Source organism: Euleptes europaea, chromosome 3 (assembly GCF_029931775.1).
Source record: "Euleptes europaea isolate rEulEur1 chromosome 3, rEulEur1.hap1, whole genome shotgun sequence".
Lineage (NCBI taxonomy): Eukaryota > Metazoa > Chordata > Lepidosauria > Squamata > Sphaerodactylidae > Euleptes > Euleptes europaea.
Window position 1 is genome coordinate 33,760,381 of NC_079314.1, and position 15,672 is coordinate 33,776,052.

General features: G+C 47.0%; 1 protein-coding gene across 1 annotated transcript; it reads right to left on the bottom strand.

The window, feature by feature from the left end:
* Positions 1 to 418: 418 nt before the first annotated feature.
* MRPS15 (mitochondrial ribosomal protein S15) lies at positions 419 to 11,265 on the bottom strand. Its single transcript, XM_056847549.1, has 8 exons — positions 11,183 to 11,265; positions 8,858 to 8,913; positions 8,283 to 8,358; positions 7,836 to 7,884; positions 6,830 to 6,914; positions 4,102 to 4,160; positions 2,177 to 2,368; positions 419 to 529 (listed from the first exon to the last, which is right to left on the bottom strand). The coding sequence occupies exons 1-8, from the start codon at positions 11,263 to 11,265 to the stop codon at positions 419 to 421; spliced, it is 711 nt and encodes a 236-aa protein (XP_056703527.1).
* Positions 11,266 to 15,672: the final 4,407 nt, after the last annotated feature.

The window sequence follows — 15,672 nt, forward strand, 5'->3', positions numbered from 1 at the left end:
CTAGAGAATCCCAAAGTCTCTGCTCTGCTTCCCAAGGAAGAAAGAGTGCTCTTCTCTATGGAGAAACAAGGAATTCTGGAGTGGAGGGTGTGGAAGCAGGACCCAATGTTGCAGGACACATGGATGAATGATTTAGGAAGGGAGGCCTCTATTACTTTGCTCCCCCCTCTATTACTTTCCTCCCTCCTTGCTTCATGCCTCTCCCGGAGAGAATGAGTAAACCAGTTAAAACCAGTCAAGCTATGCTCTACTAAACTAACCCAGTGATGACAGAAGTTTCTGAATGGATCACAAGGCTGAAAGAGGGCCGTGTATGCACCCCCTTACACACACATACACTACAGTAGAGACAATGTTGGGAGTAAAACCATTTATTGGTAATTATTGTCAGGATCCTACAAAGAAGTGTAAGCTCTGCTTATACTGGGGTTCCTTCATTTGGCAGCGCTCGATCCTTTGCTGCTTTGGCGCGCCCTTGCCTCTGTTTTAATTTCTCAAGAGCTTTCCGCTTCTTTACCTCTTCGAAGACCTGAAAGGGTTAATGAGCGAGAGGAAGAGAAATGGAGAGAAATGATGATCTGCTGTAAACCGGGATAACGCACAACACTTCGGGTCATGTTTCTGTTGCAATTAATCTGTTTCTTGTGAGCCCTCTTGACTATAAGTTAACCAAAAGGACGGGCACAAATCTTTAAAAAGAAATACTGGAGGGTTTCCCCCCAGTGTCAACCCTCTGCCACTGTCCCTGGCCCCTAATGGCTCATGGCTTCCCAGCCATGACTGCCACCCTGGATTTCCAGGGACATCTGACAGGGCTAAAGACCCCCTGCTGCTGCCTTTAAGTGCTGATCAGGGAGGCTATTAATACCCCCAGATCCAGAAGCTATGTTGCATTTACGATACTGTTCACCCAAAACAAACATGCCAAATTTTGCTAAGGAATGTTGAACTACAGCTAGCCATATAAAAGGACTTTAAAGAGATCCTGTCTAGCACCCATATTAATTAGTGCTCCCTTGCTCCGCAAAGAGAAATGCATTTGTTATTTGGACTCTGAACCCATTCCTAATTAATGGTCAAATTCAGGTTATCGCAAACTGACAGGTAGGACAGTTTCTCCATCACCTCACAAAGGGGCTAGAAGAAGAAGAGCTGGTTTTTATATGCCAACTTTCTCTACCACTTAAGGAAGAATCAAACCAGCTTACAATCACCTTCCCTTCCCCTCCCCTCCCCACAACAGACACCCTGTGAGGAAGGTGAGGCTGAGAGAGTGTGACTAGCCCAAGGACACCCAGCTGGCTTCATGTAGAAGAGTGGGGAAACCAACCCGGTTCACCAGATTCGTGTCTGTCACTCATGTGGAGGAGTGGGGAATCAAACCTGGTTCTCCAGATTAGAGTCTACCACTCTAAACAACTGCTCTTAACCACTACACCATGCTAGCTGGTTTTCCATAGGTCACTGGGCAAATCTAGCTGCTTGCCTATTAATTCCTTCCTAATTTGTTTCCTAAATTCATCTTCCTATGCTCTGCATGACTATTTTGTCTGTTCCAGCCAACATTCTGTTATGTGCGAGCTGAGCTTTCCAGTAACCCAGAGCAGAGGTCCCCAACGTGATGCCCTCCAGCTGCTTTTAGAAAGTTGGTGGGGCTAGGTGGGACTTTTGCCCAGCAGGGCTACTGATGGACTGGGAAGATTAAAAGGCATTGTTAAACAGAGCTCCTACCTGAAATGTTGAAGAGGTACTATTAAGAGAACAGTTGGTTTTTATACCCCACTTTTCTCTACCTTAAGGAGTCTCAAACCAGCTTACAATCAACTTCCCTTCCCCTCCCCACAACAGGCACCCTGTGAGGTAGGTGAGGCTGAGAGTGTGACTAGCCTAAAGTCACCCAGCAGGCTTCATATGGAGGAGCGAGGAATCAAACCCCATTCTCCAGATTACTGTCCACTGTTCTTAACCACTACACCACGCTGGCTAGAGTTAACATATAACCTTACCCTCCCCTGACATTTTGTGACTGGCCCCACCTTCTGTGGCAGGCATTTTGTGACTGTTCCTGCTGCCCTGTGCAGCACTCCAAAGGTGCCTGCAGGCTCAAAGAGTTTGGGGACCCCCCTGCTCCAGAGGCTGCTGTCTGGGGAACCAGAGCCAGGCACTGTCCCCATACCTTTATGCAAAAGGCTTTCTTCACCAGCCAGCGCTTGGTGGGCGTCCGGCGGTACGGTGGGGGAACGGTGTACTCAATGTCCAGCTGCTTGCATGTATTCTCAAAGACGTCATACTGTGAGTGGCGCAGGGCCTTCAGCAGCATCTTCTGCCGGTCGACGATCATCAGCATTAGGCGGCGGTTTGCTTTGTCCTGGGGAAGGGGCAGAGGTTTATTCGCTGCCGTCGGGGGCACATACAGGGCTATCAGCTGATAGTTACTGAACTGTTTTCTTAATGTACTGCTTAGATTTATTCATAGAGCCCCGTGGCGCAGAGTGGTAAGCTGCAGTACTGCAGTCAAAAACTCTGCTCACGACCTGAGTTCGATCCCGACGGACGTCGGTTTCAGGTAGCCGGCTCAAGGTTGACTCCGCCTTCCATCCTTCCGAGGTCGGTGAAATGAATACCCAGCTTGCTGGGGGTAAAGGGAAGATGACTGGAGAAGGCACTGGCAAACCACCCCGTAAACACAGTCTGCGACATCACCCCATGGGTCAGTAATGACCTGGTGCTTGCACAGGGGACTACCGTTACCTTTTACATTTATTCACATATTGCAAAGTTTCACTGAAGGCAATGTGCTGAAGGAAGGATGCAGTCTCTCCAGAAAAAGATTTAAGTGAATATAAACAGCTGTGGCTTCCTTGGTGGAAGGAAAGGACATTCTTCACTGTGGTTGGGAATATGAACAGCTGCATCTCAGGGTGGCTTCCAAAACAAACAAGTTGAACATCCATCTTTATTATATATACAAAGGTCTGAAGCTGCTGTATACCAGATCAGACAAACAAAATACAACTTACGCTGTGACCAAAGGAGAAACACATATTACAGCACACAGCCAAATGAAAAGCCTAAGTGCTTATTTATATAATCCAATTATACCCAGCTCATCATTCCAACACCGCAATACAACATAAACAACCAAGAGAATATTTTTTTCAGATTCCTGGATCAGTTTTACATCCAAACAAAAGGCGTAGCAATGGGGTCAGCATGCACACCCTCCGTTGCCAATATTTATATGATAGAATTGGAAAAGAAACACATCTATAATAACCCATACTTAGAACACATGGTGGCATATAAGAGGTACATTGATGATTTATTTTTTGTATTTGATCGCACTTTCTTAGGCTTTTCCTTTGGCTGTATACCAGATCAGAGCATATGGTCCACCACGCTCATCAGTCTCCACTCTTGACTGGCAAGTGCTCTGCAGGGTCCCAGTGAGAAGCACATCTGTCCTAACATCTGCTACCAGGGCCTTCAGCCCACAAGGCAGGAGCTCTGCCATTGGGCCACACATTCCCTCCAGGTTTAAAAATGCATTTTAATCTGAAGGAAGCAGTAGAGGAGAGGCTGTGGCTCAGTGGTAGAGCATCTTGTATGGCAGGCAGAAGACCCCAGGTTCAATCCCCAACACCGTCAGTTAAAAGGACCACACAGTGCATGATGTGAAAGACCTCTGCTTTAGACTCTGGAGACCCCCTGCCAATTTGAGTAGCCAACACAGATCTTGAGGAACCAATGGACTGATTCAGTATAAGGCAGCTTCAAGTGCTTGTGTTCAACGGAAGCCACAGCAATTTTAGGGGACCACTGGAGACACATCTCTTGGTGATGGAAAGTACTATCAAGTCGCAGCTGACTTATGGTGACCCCATTAGGGTTTTCAAGGCAAAAGAGATGAACAGAGGTGGTTTGCCATTGCCTGCCTCTACGTAGCAACTGTGGTCTTCCCTGGTGGTCCCCCATCCAAGTACTAACCAGGGCTGAACCTGCTTAGTTTCCAAGAACTGGCCAGCCTGGGCCCTCCGGGTCAGGGCACACATCCCTTACATAGGTAATAACACATAAACAACTTGCTTCAAAGAAAATCACCTTGGGGTGCCTATGAAGATGCTCCTGGAGTGCGCGGATCCTGGCTGTCAAGTAGGCAACTAGAATGACAAACAAAAGTCACTGTAGGAAGCGGAGCAATATAGGAGTGCTTATGATGGAACATTTTCTTACTCCTATTTTTAAAATTGTGCTTGAACAGCAAATGGTCAAAGACATAGCTTTGGGTGTCTTCATCAAGGGATTTATATCCCCAAGTCACTGGTGGATGTACCGCTGTCACTCTAGGGTTTGCACTTAACCCAAGCCAGTTTGGTCTTGTATTACTACAGAAAGGTCCAGCAATAGATTACTGGTGCTTCCCCATGGCAGCTTGCGAGAGACAATGTGAGCAGTTTGGGAGTAAAGTGTAATGACCCATAGGTGCCTGGGCAGAAGTAACTGGTGAGCATATCCTTCTGGGAAGCAGTGTCCTTCATCCTCTTGGATTTTTGCCTTGATTTAAATGTGGTGCTGGTGAGGCAAATTAACTCAGCTGTGGGCCTTTGCACGTGGCTGGCATCTCACCTGAACTGGGTTTCTAGCCATGCCAAGCAGCCCAGTTTAAACAGGACACTCTGCCTGTGCAAAGTCCCATGGAAGACTGCTCTTGCTTCAGCCAGCATCATGTTTAAATCAGTCCTCACTGCAAGAGACTACGGGACAGCCACTACTTCTCAGCGGCAGGCAAAAGAGAAGGGGAACGGCAATGGTTTGCTCCTCGCTGAACAGGCCATGCAAATGGTACCAAAGTGCGACAGGTGAATGGGTACGTGCAAATGCTCACTTGCTAACATTGCAAGAAATCAAATAAAATCCTGGCTGTCCTGACTGGGCCCAGAGGGCATGGTTAAGGGGCTGCTTTTGTTCACAAAGGGACAAAGAGGCTGTGTCCGTGACTTCAAGCTTTTTTATATAGGAGGGAAAGCAGGGACACCAACACCAGAATCACTAATGTGCTCTATCCAGGGCCAGGGGTTGAAGGAGGACCTCTAAGTGCCAAGACACCATCCTGAGCAGCCTCTACCCAACACCGGCGTTTGCCGTGCAGTAGTCAGTTGCAGCCGTTTGCGCAAAAAATGTTCTTCCGACAGCGCTACTTCCTGCCACACAGCCCTCTTGGCACCATTGCCTCACTGTGGTTTCGAAACCTGGAGTTGCAAGAAGCTTAGAGGTGCAAGCAGAAACGGATGTCTCTATGCAATGATAACAGGTTGCAAATGGGAGGTGACCACCAATATTTCCTTCTGGAATGCTCAGGACTAGGTAGCAACAACAACAAAAAATTAAATTCCATTGGGGCCCAATTCCATCCAATTAAACAGATAAAAATGTAAAGCTAAGCTCCCCCACTCATCAACACTCAACCCAAAAGATGTTAAAACGTTTTAAAAAGATGCTCAGCCTCAGAATTTGGTGAAGCTTCTAGCATTGGTAGAACCACAGAGGTGGGATCAAGCCCAGGAAACGGCTTGCGCTTGCCAAAGAGGCGGCTGTCCAGCCTCCGCCAGAAGACCTGGCAGAATGGAGGGCTGCTACTTTGGAGCAGCCGCCACCAATAGCAGCTATCCAAATGGGAAGAGCTAACTGGCAATTCCAACCTTGTCAGTCTTGAAGGCTGCGGCAGGACAGACTCTGTGAGGCCAGAAGCACTGCTGAGAAAGACAAACTAAGTTCCAGCTGGTGCCAACCTGGTGCCAAGAACACTTTTTCTTTGTCTTGACAAGCTAAAAAAAAATCGCTTTGAAATCCTGAGGGTGGGGTGAGGGTGGGGGGAAAGCCACGGGGCTCCATTAAGGAAGTCATTCCCTTCTGATTAATTGGCAGCATCCTGACATCTCTGGCTTCTTTGTTCTAACAAAGTGTGTGACTGTCACAAGGAAGTTTTCAAGGGCTCCTTCTGAAATAAAAATGCCAAAACCTTCTCTGAACTGAACAAACTGAAGTTTGTTTTGACACCAGGGAGCATCCTCTGCAAATGTCTACCCAAAGCAACTGCTTCATGGCGAGGCCAGTCTGATTTGCTTTGTTCCCACATGAACAGCAGCAAGCAGCATTAGGTGGTGGTGGTAAGTGCTGTCAAGTCACAGATGACTTATGGTGAACCCGTGGGGTTTTCAAGACAAGAAACAAACAGAGGTGGTTTGCCATTGCCTTTCTCTGTGTAGCAACCCTGGACTTCCCTGGTGGTCTCCCACCCGAGTACTAACCAAGGCCGACCCTGTTTAGCTTCTGAAATCTGACAATATTGGGCTAGCTGGGTACTCTGGTAGAAAATATAGGCCTCACATGCTTTTTTAAAAAAAGGAATAGCTACCAGCATCCATCCACAAGGAGGGACATATTTATGAAATTTGGGGGTAGGAGATAATTCTTTTCCAGTCCAAGCACCCACACTCTCTGTAATACAGATGGGGAGATTTCTTCCTGAATTGGCCAGTGCATGAGTTTGGGTATTGCTCATCTCTGACAGGGTCTCTTTTTCTAGTTTTTTTTGGGTGTGTGTGTCATTTTACCTGCTCCCTCGGTTTGAGCAACACCGCAATTTGTGAACATTACATTTTTGAAAGCTGACACCTCACCATCTGAACTGGGATCAACACTGCTTTGTAGGCCAGGTGCCCTCAAGCCCAAAGGAGGCCTTTCTGATTTCCCCTTGATCAATGTTGCAGGGCTCGTATGGGATACTGAAACACAGCTGGTAGCTTCCACTGTGGTTGTTTCTGCTTACTTCGAACTTCAATAGAACCACAGTCTTTGGGGGACCTCCGCACTTTGTCAGCCAGCTGCTCTTTCTTTATTTTCAGTTTCTCCCTCTGAAAGCAAAAGGAGAAGGCACAAAACATATCTGCAGTCAATGACCATGAATTCCATGATGCCCATTGGGACTGTGAAGGGCCTGGCAAGAAACTGATCTAGCTTTTGTAGGAAATATTCTAACCATAGAATCATAGAGTTGGAAGGGATCACCAAAGTCATCTAGTCCAACCCCCTGCACAATGCAGGAAATTCACAACTCACTCCCTCCCCCCTCACTGCCAGTGACCCCTACTCCATGCCCAGAAGATGGCCAGGATGCCCTCCCTCTCATCATCTGCTTAAGGTCATAGAATCAGCATTGCTGACAGATGGCCATCTTACCTCTTCTTACCCTCTCCAGGGAAGGAGAGCTTACCACCTCCCAAGGAAGCCTGTTCCACTGAGGAATCGCTCTAATTGTTAGAAAATTCTTCCTAACGTCTAGATGGAAACTCTTTTGTCAAAGGGTCATCTCCCCAGCCTACAGCATAGGTAGGAGTTGTGCTTTTAGGACTCTAGAGCGCTATAGAACTAGTAGAACTACTGTTTTTATTTTTTTATATGAGCATTTTAGCTTGGTTTTAATTATGTGTTTTTGTTTGGTTTTTATCATGCATGTATATCATCATCATCATCATCATCATTCCTTTATTGGCATAAAAACATAATACACAAAGGGTACAAAAGGAATGAAGATATTAAAAAGTGCCCTTTATGGCATAGTTAAAAGAAAGTTACATCAAATAGCGCTGTTTGTTGATACTGCCATCTAATTAACCGTTTGGTGGGGCATGCATGTATATTTTTAATGTTAGCCCCCTCGGTGGTCCTGACAACAACAGATAGGTGGGGTATACACTTTGTAAATAAATAAATAAATAAAGCTTGGATAGTCCTGTTCCAAAAAAACTAAGTCACGCACATAACGGAAAACTGACCTGGCTTGCCATTTCCAGTGACAGCAATCTTTTCACGACATCATCCACCCTATGGGGAAAAAGCACAGAGTTCCTTTGTTTCTGTCCCCTGGACAGCTTAGCATTTTGAGAGCAGCCTCAAGGAATTTTAAGGTCAAGGAAATCATGTCCCTTGAGATTTAGAATAAAAATTACAGTCTCGAGAACCTTCTTTTATCCTGGAATGTTAGTGTAAGCAAACAAGAAGCATGCAAAAGGAGGGACAATTTTAATAGGATCAGGAGATCATGATGATCATTATCCCACCCAGTAAAATGGGACCTTAGTACCCTCTTCTCCATGCTTCACTGAACAATAATTTGGGAGGTAGCAGAGTTAAGGACAACATAGTGCAGCACAAGCACCATCTAGCTTTACCATTTCCCCCGCCACCTTCTTTTGACACAATTCTGGATTTATAAACCTTACTTGTTGATAACTGGGACCTGGGCGTAATTTTTCAACAACATCGTAGGAGGAATGTCATCCAATTGGCTGGGGATTTCTGCAAAGAACAGAATATATAAACCTAAGTTCTGCCTTTGACCAAAATCACTCTAGTTTAGCTTTCTGTTTCCACCAGCTTGATATTTCTGGACCTAACAAGTTGGTGCTTGAACAGACTGCAACGAAAGCTTTCTTCGGCCCTTGGCAGAAATAGAATAGGGAAGTGCCTTGCAGAGTAGAGAGAGATTCCAGCTGAGAAAGCTTTAGTGGCTCAGAAGTCATAAGGAAACCAGCTCAACATTCTTATTGAGCCAACAGGACACCAGAATGGATGGCAGATTTGTGTCAGTCTGGTCAGCAACATTTCAAAAGGTAGAACATTTCACTTCTCTACTAAGGCTCAGGAAGACAGATTAATGATATCCAGGACAGGAGAATACTTCGACCCCAAAAAGGTGATATGGCAAATTACGCTAGTCTTATGGCATTAATAGAACACGACAGCAAGCTTTTGGAATGGCACAGAACACATCCGCAGAATAATTCATAATACAAACCTGGCTTCCTTTTCCGGACTGGCCTGGCATAACTCCTTGCTGTTTGAAGGAGGGGAAGAGTTGTTTTAAACGGTGACATTCCTAAACAGAGAAAGATTGGCAGGGAGGGGAAGAGTTGTTATAAACTGTGACATTCCACACATCTCCAGAATATTTTCAATGCAATACAAAGAGGAGCATTTTCCTTCTGGGTAGTTATTGAACAACAGAGCTGCACCTCCATGTATCTTCTCTTTCTTGAGTTTTAGACAGCATAAACAGCCCTGCCTTTCTGAGAACACCATCCCCCTAAGGGGCTTGTTTTTAAGTTTCGAAACAGATTCAGATAGTATGAAATGCAGCTCCCCTTACTAGTTGGGATGATTTGGTCTTTGTGTATAACACCAGTGCTGAAAGAATGCCATTGGTTACTGATCAAAGTCCAAGTTCAGTTCAAAGGGCTGGTTAAAGCCCTTCACAGTTCGCATACACGAAGAATGGCTTCTCCTGCTCTGAGCCTATCCACTCTCACACCTTGCTGGCCGTGCCATCTCCTCTCTTTGCCAGGTAAACACAGCCTCTATCAGCAACTGAGCCTCTCCAGCAGAATCTGTTCCCTCACAGCACCCAGTTCCCATGCACCATTAATTTTAAAAGTATGACACTCCCACTCACAATGCCCAGTTCAAGCTAAAACACTGTAGGAATTGCTTGGCCAGAGTTTCTAAACCACAGAATAGCATCGTTTTCATGACATGCTGGTAAATATGCTTGTATACACAAAGGAACGTCTCTCTTCTGTATGCCACACACCCCTTGCATCCTCTCCTCCGTATCTCCTATTCTTTCCTTCCCATCTTGGCTTCAGTAATATTTCTACGTAGATTCGTAAAACTTGGCTCACCAGGAGGCATGGCTCATCTGTTGAGAAGAGTTTGGTGGCAGGAAGGAACTAGAGTGTATCAGTTTGGAAGTTGTTCTTTTTTATTTTATTTTTTGGTACCCTAGGGTAGACTTTAAATGGATTGTGTATTCTACAGTTTAAAAGATTTCCAAGTAAAGGGAAGTAAGAAGTGGACTGCAAGATCATTTAATGGCTGTTGATGCACTTTTAATCACACTGCCCCGCCAACAATACAAAACCATAGTACTCAAGATCACTGTGCATTCATTATACAAACTGAGATGAAGACAGGATCTCAGTCTATGGCTTTCTTTGTGAGCATTTCTTTGATGGGTGGGTAGGATCAGGGAGACCCAGGTGTGAATCGCCACTCTGCCATGGAAGCTTGCTTGGTTACACTGGGCCAGTCACACACTCTCAATCTAGACACACACTCTCAATCTAGGGTGTTGTGAGGATAAAATGGAGGAGAGGAGAATGATGTAAGCGTCTTTGGGCTCCTATTGGAGAGAAAGGCAGGGTATAAATAAAGGAAATAAATAAATATGTATGTTCCTGAGCTAGAAAGCATCAAGAGGTTGCTGTGAATTCCAACAGACGATGCAAGAGGCAGCCAAGAAGCTGTTGGGATGCTCCATCATCTTCCTTCTGATGCTAACTGCATCAAGGGATGCTTATTAAGGTGACTATTTCTGTCCTGGGCTGGCATGGTTTTTTTCCCTGCAGTGCCAATGTAACAAGCAGAAATTCACCAGGCGGAGCACTGAGACATTACTAATGCAAGGAATAGGGTTGCTTCCTTAATTCCCTTCATGTTTGTGTAACGCTGCTGCAGAACTGACTGAGAATGGGGCAAAGAGCACCAAACATCCACTACGTATCACGCCTCCAAGAGGATGACCCACCCTGTCGCTACCTCAATGTCATCTGCTCATATTAAGGCTGTTAAAAAAACCCGATTTAGACATTTTAAAACTCGTGTTAGAGAAAAAGGGGTTTTCTGGCGGATAATCGTAAACAAGACATTCGGGCAATTCTGATTCGAAACCGCAGGGTTGCCAACTCTGGGCTGGGAAAGTCCCGGAGATTTGGGGACGGGGCCTAGGGAGGGCAGAGTTTGGGGAGAGCAGATATCTCGGTGGGTGTGTGGTTCCATAAACTCTACCCTCTAACGCTACCGTTTCCTCCAGGAGTACAAAAGAGCAAGAGTCCAGTAGCACCTGAAAGACTAACGATTTTTTTTTTGTTAGTCTTTCAGGTGCTACTGGACTCTTGCTCTTTTCTACTACTGCAGACAGACTAACACGGCGACCCACTGTGAGTTTCCTCCAGGGGAACTGATCTCCGCACTCTGGAGATCAGCTGCACTTCCGGGAGAACACCAGGCTCCACCTGGAGGTTGGCATCCCTAGGCCCTGAGTCCGAGCTGCACGGGGCCGAGCGCCTTACTGGGGATCCCTGCCGCCGCCCTCTCCGCCGTCGCCTTCCACCCCCGCAGCGCCGCCGTCGCCAACCCCCGCAGCATCGCCCCACGCTGGTTGCAGCCGCCGCCACCGCGACTCCGCCGCTCAGTGAGTGGGCGCCGCCATCTTGCGACGTCAGAAGGCGGGGAGTGCCGAGAGCATCGATCGAAGGCGGAAGAAGTGGCTCGCCCACTCCAATGATTGGCAGCCTCTTTCCAAAGACTTGGTTCGCCGGCTTCCCGAGGGGGCGTTTCCAGAAGCGACTATATTTGCATAGGGAGCCCCGCCTCCTGGAGAAAGAGGAGGAGGGGCGCGTGGAAGGAGCCCGTGCAAAGGAATGTCCATTGATTTGTATGGAAACGTTGCAAAGATGTGAGTGAAGCGAGAAGGGGGGGGGGAAAGGAGAGGGCATAGGTAGGGTTGCCAACCTCCAGGTGGGGCCTGGAGTTCTCCCGGAATTATAGTTCTCATTGCATATGTTTTTATTTTTTTCATTAATAAGTAGATATACAGAGGGAAAAAATAGGGAAAGGGAAAATAATATTATTTACATTTCATTTTGTTGGTATCTAACAATCTCTACCCCTCTTTATAATACCGTCTTCCATATTTTCATAACATAATAGTAATTTGATTTGACTAGCTCTTTTGTCTGGTGCTTTTAATATATTCATAAAAGGATTTCCATCTCTCATGATTCTGTTCTCGTGTATTATCTTTCATGTATTCTGTTAGTTTCCCGGAATTACAGTTGATCTCCAGACGACAGAGATCAGTTCCCCTGGAGGCAACGGCTGCTCCCGAGGGCAAACACTCTAGTACGCTGTAGATTCTAGGAGAAATTGTTTCCCAAATGTTCCCCTCCACAGACACTGCCCCGAAATCTCCAGGAATTTCTCAATCCGGAGTTGTCAACCCGAGGTCAAACTGGATCCCTGGGAGTGGAATCAGCACACGAACATAGCGAGGTGCGCTTTTCCTTCCTGGCATGGTCCCCTTTATCTCCGCACAGGGTGAAACCTACTACCTGCCATCTATTCTGTAGCCTCATGGCGGCTTTGCATGGGTGAACCAGATGGTGCCTGGTCCGCACATGCAGAATGGTCCTCTTCCGACTGCCGGCAGTTCCCTCTTTGCATGAAAAATAGCACAGCAAGAAGAAAGGGCCTGCTTTTTCTCTGTTTGCTTGCTGCGCTGTGTTTCTGTTTGCACTGAACGTGTAGAGCCATTCCATAAGGTGACCCTGTGCTTGCAGCAATACAGTCCATTCCACCTGCGCTGCAACCTGCCACCTCATCAGGCCTTTGCCACTGTCTGCTCTGGCCCAGGATTAGCTGCTCTGGGTGGCAGTAGCATCTCTCCTGCAGAAGAAGCCCTTTCCTGGAATCTGCTCATTGTCAGAGATTGAACCTGGGACCTTCTGTGTGCAAAACTACATGCAGAGCTACTGCGCCACAGTTGTGGTTGGAGCGACTGATTTGTAAAGTTTAGTGGCACCCCTGCCAGGGTGGAAGCTGGGGCCAGCCTCTGCTCCGGGGTCTTTGGATCTCATATGGCATATCTGAGGGGAGTTAAATGGTGCTTGAAGATTCTTCCTTTCACACAAGTTCCACCACATACATCTCAGGTTTTTAAAGGAGAAACTCCTTCAGAAACTGAACAGAGCTACAGAAACTGGTTTGGAGCCAGTTCTCAAACTCAGGCTTACCGGTATTTGTTTAGATTTGTTTTTATACCCCCTAATTCACTTTTATAAAAAAATACAAATTTCCCATTTATGCATTTAAACAAGATGGGGTGACAGTCTTGACTGTTAATACAGCAAGGAGTTGCCTTACATTTTTGCATGTCATCTGTGCAAAAGCTGCACTCTTTGTGAGCGTGTGAAGTATCCTGGAGTGGGTCACATTTCTTGGACTGTGCTCTCCTTCATTGAGACCCTGGAAAATATGGCTGCCCCACCCTGCCATTTGGACTGGCCCCGAAGGAAATAGCTAAGAGAGTCAAAGCAGGACCCTGCCAACCCCTGCTGCCTTGGTGCCCAACACACAACGAAACCAGCATTTTGCACAGGAAATTTGCTGGAGTTCGTGGGGCAGCACTGGACTTTTCACCCAACGAGTATGCACATCGCTGGCATGTTAAGGGCAACTTCCTGCATGCCAAACAAGTAGGGCAGGGGTCCCCAATGTGGTGCATGTGGGCCCCATGGTGCCCATTGACACCTTTATTGGTATCTACGCAGTGTTTTCAAAATTGGTGTGGTCAGTTGGGGCTCTTGCCCAGCATGGCTTCTGATTGGCTACTGAAAATCTAATTGGCTGTGCAGATTAAAATAAAGTTGCTTTGGTGGCAGCTGCCACTAACTACAGTGTTGGTTGTGTTCTTTTTCTCATTCCTGTTTCCCAGTGTGTTGTTTAAATTACATCTCTCCTCGGCACTTGGGCTTTCTCTGGGTGTGTGTGGCCCCGTCTCCCGCAGCAGCCATTGTGTGATTGCGCCCAGCACCCTGTGGCAGAATTCCAAAGGTGCCCATAGGCTTAAAAAGGTTGGGGACCCCTGAAGCAGAGGAATGCACGAGGACCTTCCTTACAAGATTAACTGTGACTGCACACACCGTTAAGAATCTTGAAGTGCCTTTAATATGTAACATTTTATATACAACAATAAATAGTATTGGTGGCAGGAAAAACAACATCTTGAAGGGTTTCCTGCCCAAGAACCTTTGCCCATTTTAGCCTTTTTGCCTGGTCAGGTTGAGACAAGACCAGCCCTGCTTCTAAGGTATCCTCTTATTTAACCTTAGTGTGGCCAGCCCAAGGCTTTGGGCTGAACTGGGCACGTTGCGCCTCCTCTCTCCTTCCCCAGAATGCTGAGCAGCACAACAATAATTAAGAACTGACGGAGGAAGGGTGGTTTTTTTTTTTGTTCATTTATTGACTTCCTCCCTTTACGCTCTGTCTGTGCTCTGGGCAGCTCTTGAACATGGGCTACATAGAGCCGGTCTACTGCTCAACAGCCTCTGTAGCCTCCACCAGAAATGCACAAAACGGTTCTCGTTTCTCCCCGGCTCTCTGATAGTGAACGCACATACATACTGCCTGCTCATGCCTACATCTGTTTGTAAGAAAAAGCCAACGCGCATTCACTTTATGAATGAAACGAGACCGATACCTGGGTATATGCGGGGTATGTATGACACATTCAGCTGTACATGTGTTGCCTGTAACATGAGAATTACTCGATGTGCAAAGAACAATTAAGTATACACTGTATACGACTTACATGTGCGTTCACTGTAACTTGTGGACAGGGCTACACTCTACGACATTTGCTTCTCGGAGGCAGGGACCCCTGGAATTGGGGTGCCCTTTTGCAGTTATGCAAGCTGCTGTCGTGATTGGGGCAGCCCAGTGTGGTGTAGAGGTTAGGAGCGGCGGACTCTAATCTGGAGAACCAGGTTTGATTCCCCACTCCTCCACATGAGCAGCGGACTCTAATCTGGTGAACCGGAAGAAGTAGCAAACTATACCTGTGCCGTCATAGGCTCCCTCCTCTCACTGGTCCAGTTTCTGCCCCAGGTGGAGGCTGAGCTGGGGAAGGAGGAAGCACCAGCATCACTCTGGCCACCTTGTTTATGCACCTAACTTCTGCTGTGGCGGGCAGCAGCTTCCACCACCACCATCCACCTTCTCTCCCCCCACCCCCCGCCCGGCCATGCCCCTGGATCATTTAAATGCCTCCTGCAGCTTCTTTCTGCCCTTCTGGGTTTCTTCTCCTTGCTCTCACAAGGTGTCTGTTGTGGGGAGAGGAAGGGAAGGAGATTGTAAGCCGGTTTGATTCTCCTTAAAAGGTAGAGAAAGTTGACATATAAAAACCAACCCTTTTTCTGCTTCTGCTTCTTCTTAAGCACTGGTGGCTCTGCAGAGTAAAGCTGGATCTTGGGGAAAGCAGCTGGCACACGCCTGGCACAGAGCAGAGCTCTGTTTTTGTGACTTCTGGCATGGCGCAACATTGCTCAAGTAAATTGAGGGTGGGCCAATACATGAAAAAAATGGAAGAATGGGGTGGGAGCCTCAATCTGAATAAAAATCATGAAAAGCCAACATGACAGAAGAGAACAAGCCCCCTAATTCAAATGCAGCCTTTCTTCTTGCCTTTGTCCTTCTGAGCTGCTCCCAGGGGAACAGCTGGGCCTCTGCACACCTCCTGTTGTGGCTAGTGCCCCTGTTTGGGTTCCAGGTTCCTTCACATGAACACATGAAGCTGCCTTATATTGAATCAGACCCTTGGTCCATCAAAGCCAGTATTGTCTCTAAAGTCTCAGGCAGAGGTCTTTCACATCAACTACTTGCCTAGTCCCTTTACCTGGAGATGCCGGGGATTGAACCTGGGACCTTCTGCACGCAAAGCACATCTGCATGTGCGCGATGCTAGAGAAACGTGGTGCCTGGGATGTGGCGAACAGC

Bases quoted from the DNA above. Each gene is read 5' to 3' on its own strand.
- MRPS15 (XM_056847549.1), bottom strand. From the start codon at position 11,265: ATGCTGCGGGGGTTGGCGACGGCGGCGCTGCGGGGGTGGAAGGCGACG. The intron at 4,161-6,829 runs GTAAGCAGAAAC...TTGTCATTCTAG, and splicing joins TGGTTCTATTGAAGTTCGAA to TTGCCTACTTGACAGCCAGG. The intron at 530-2,176 runs GTATGGGGACAG...TAACCCTTTCAG, and splicing joins AGAAAGCCTTTTGCATAAAG to GTCTTCGAAGAGGTAAAGAA.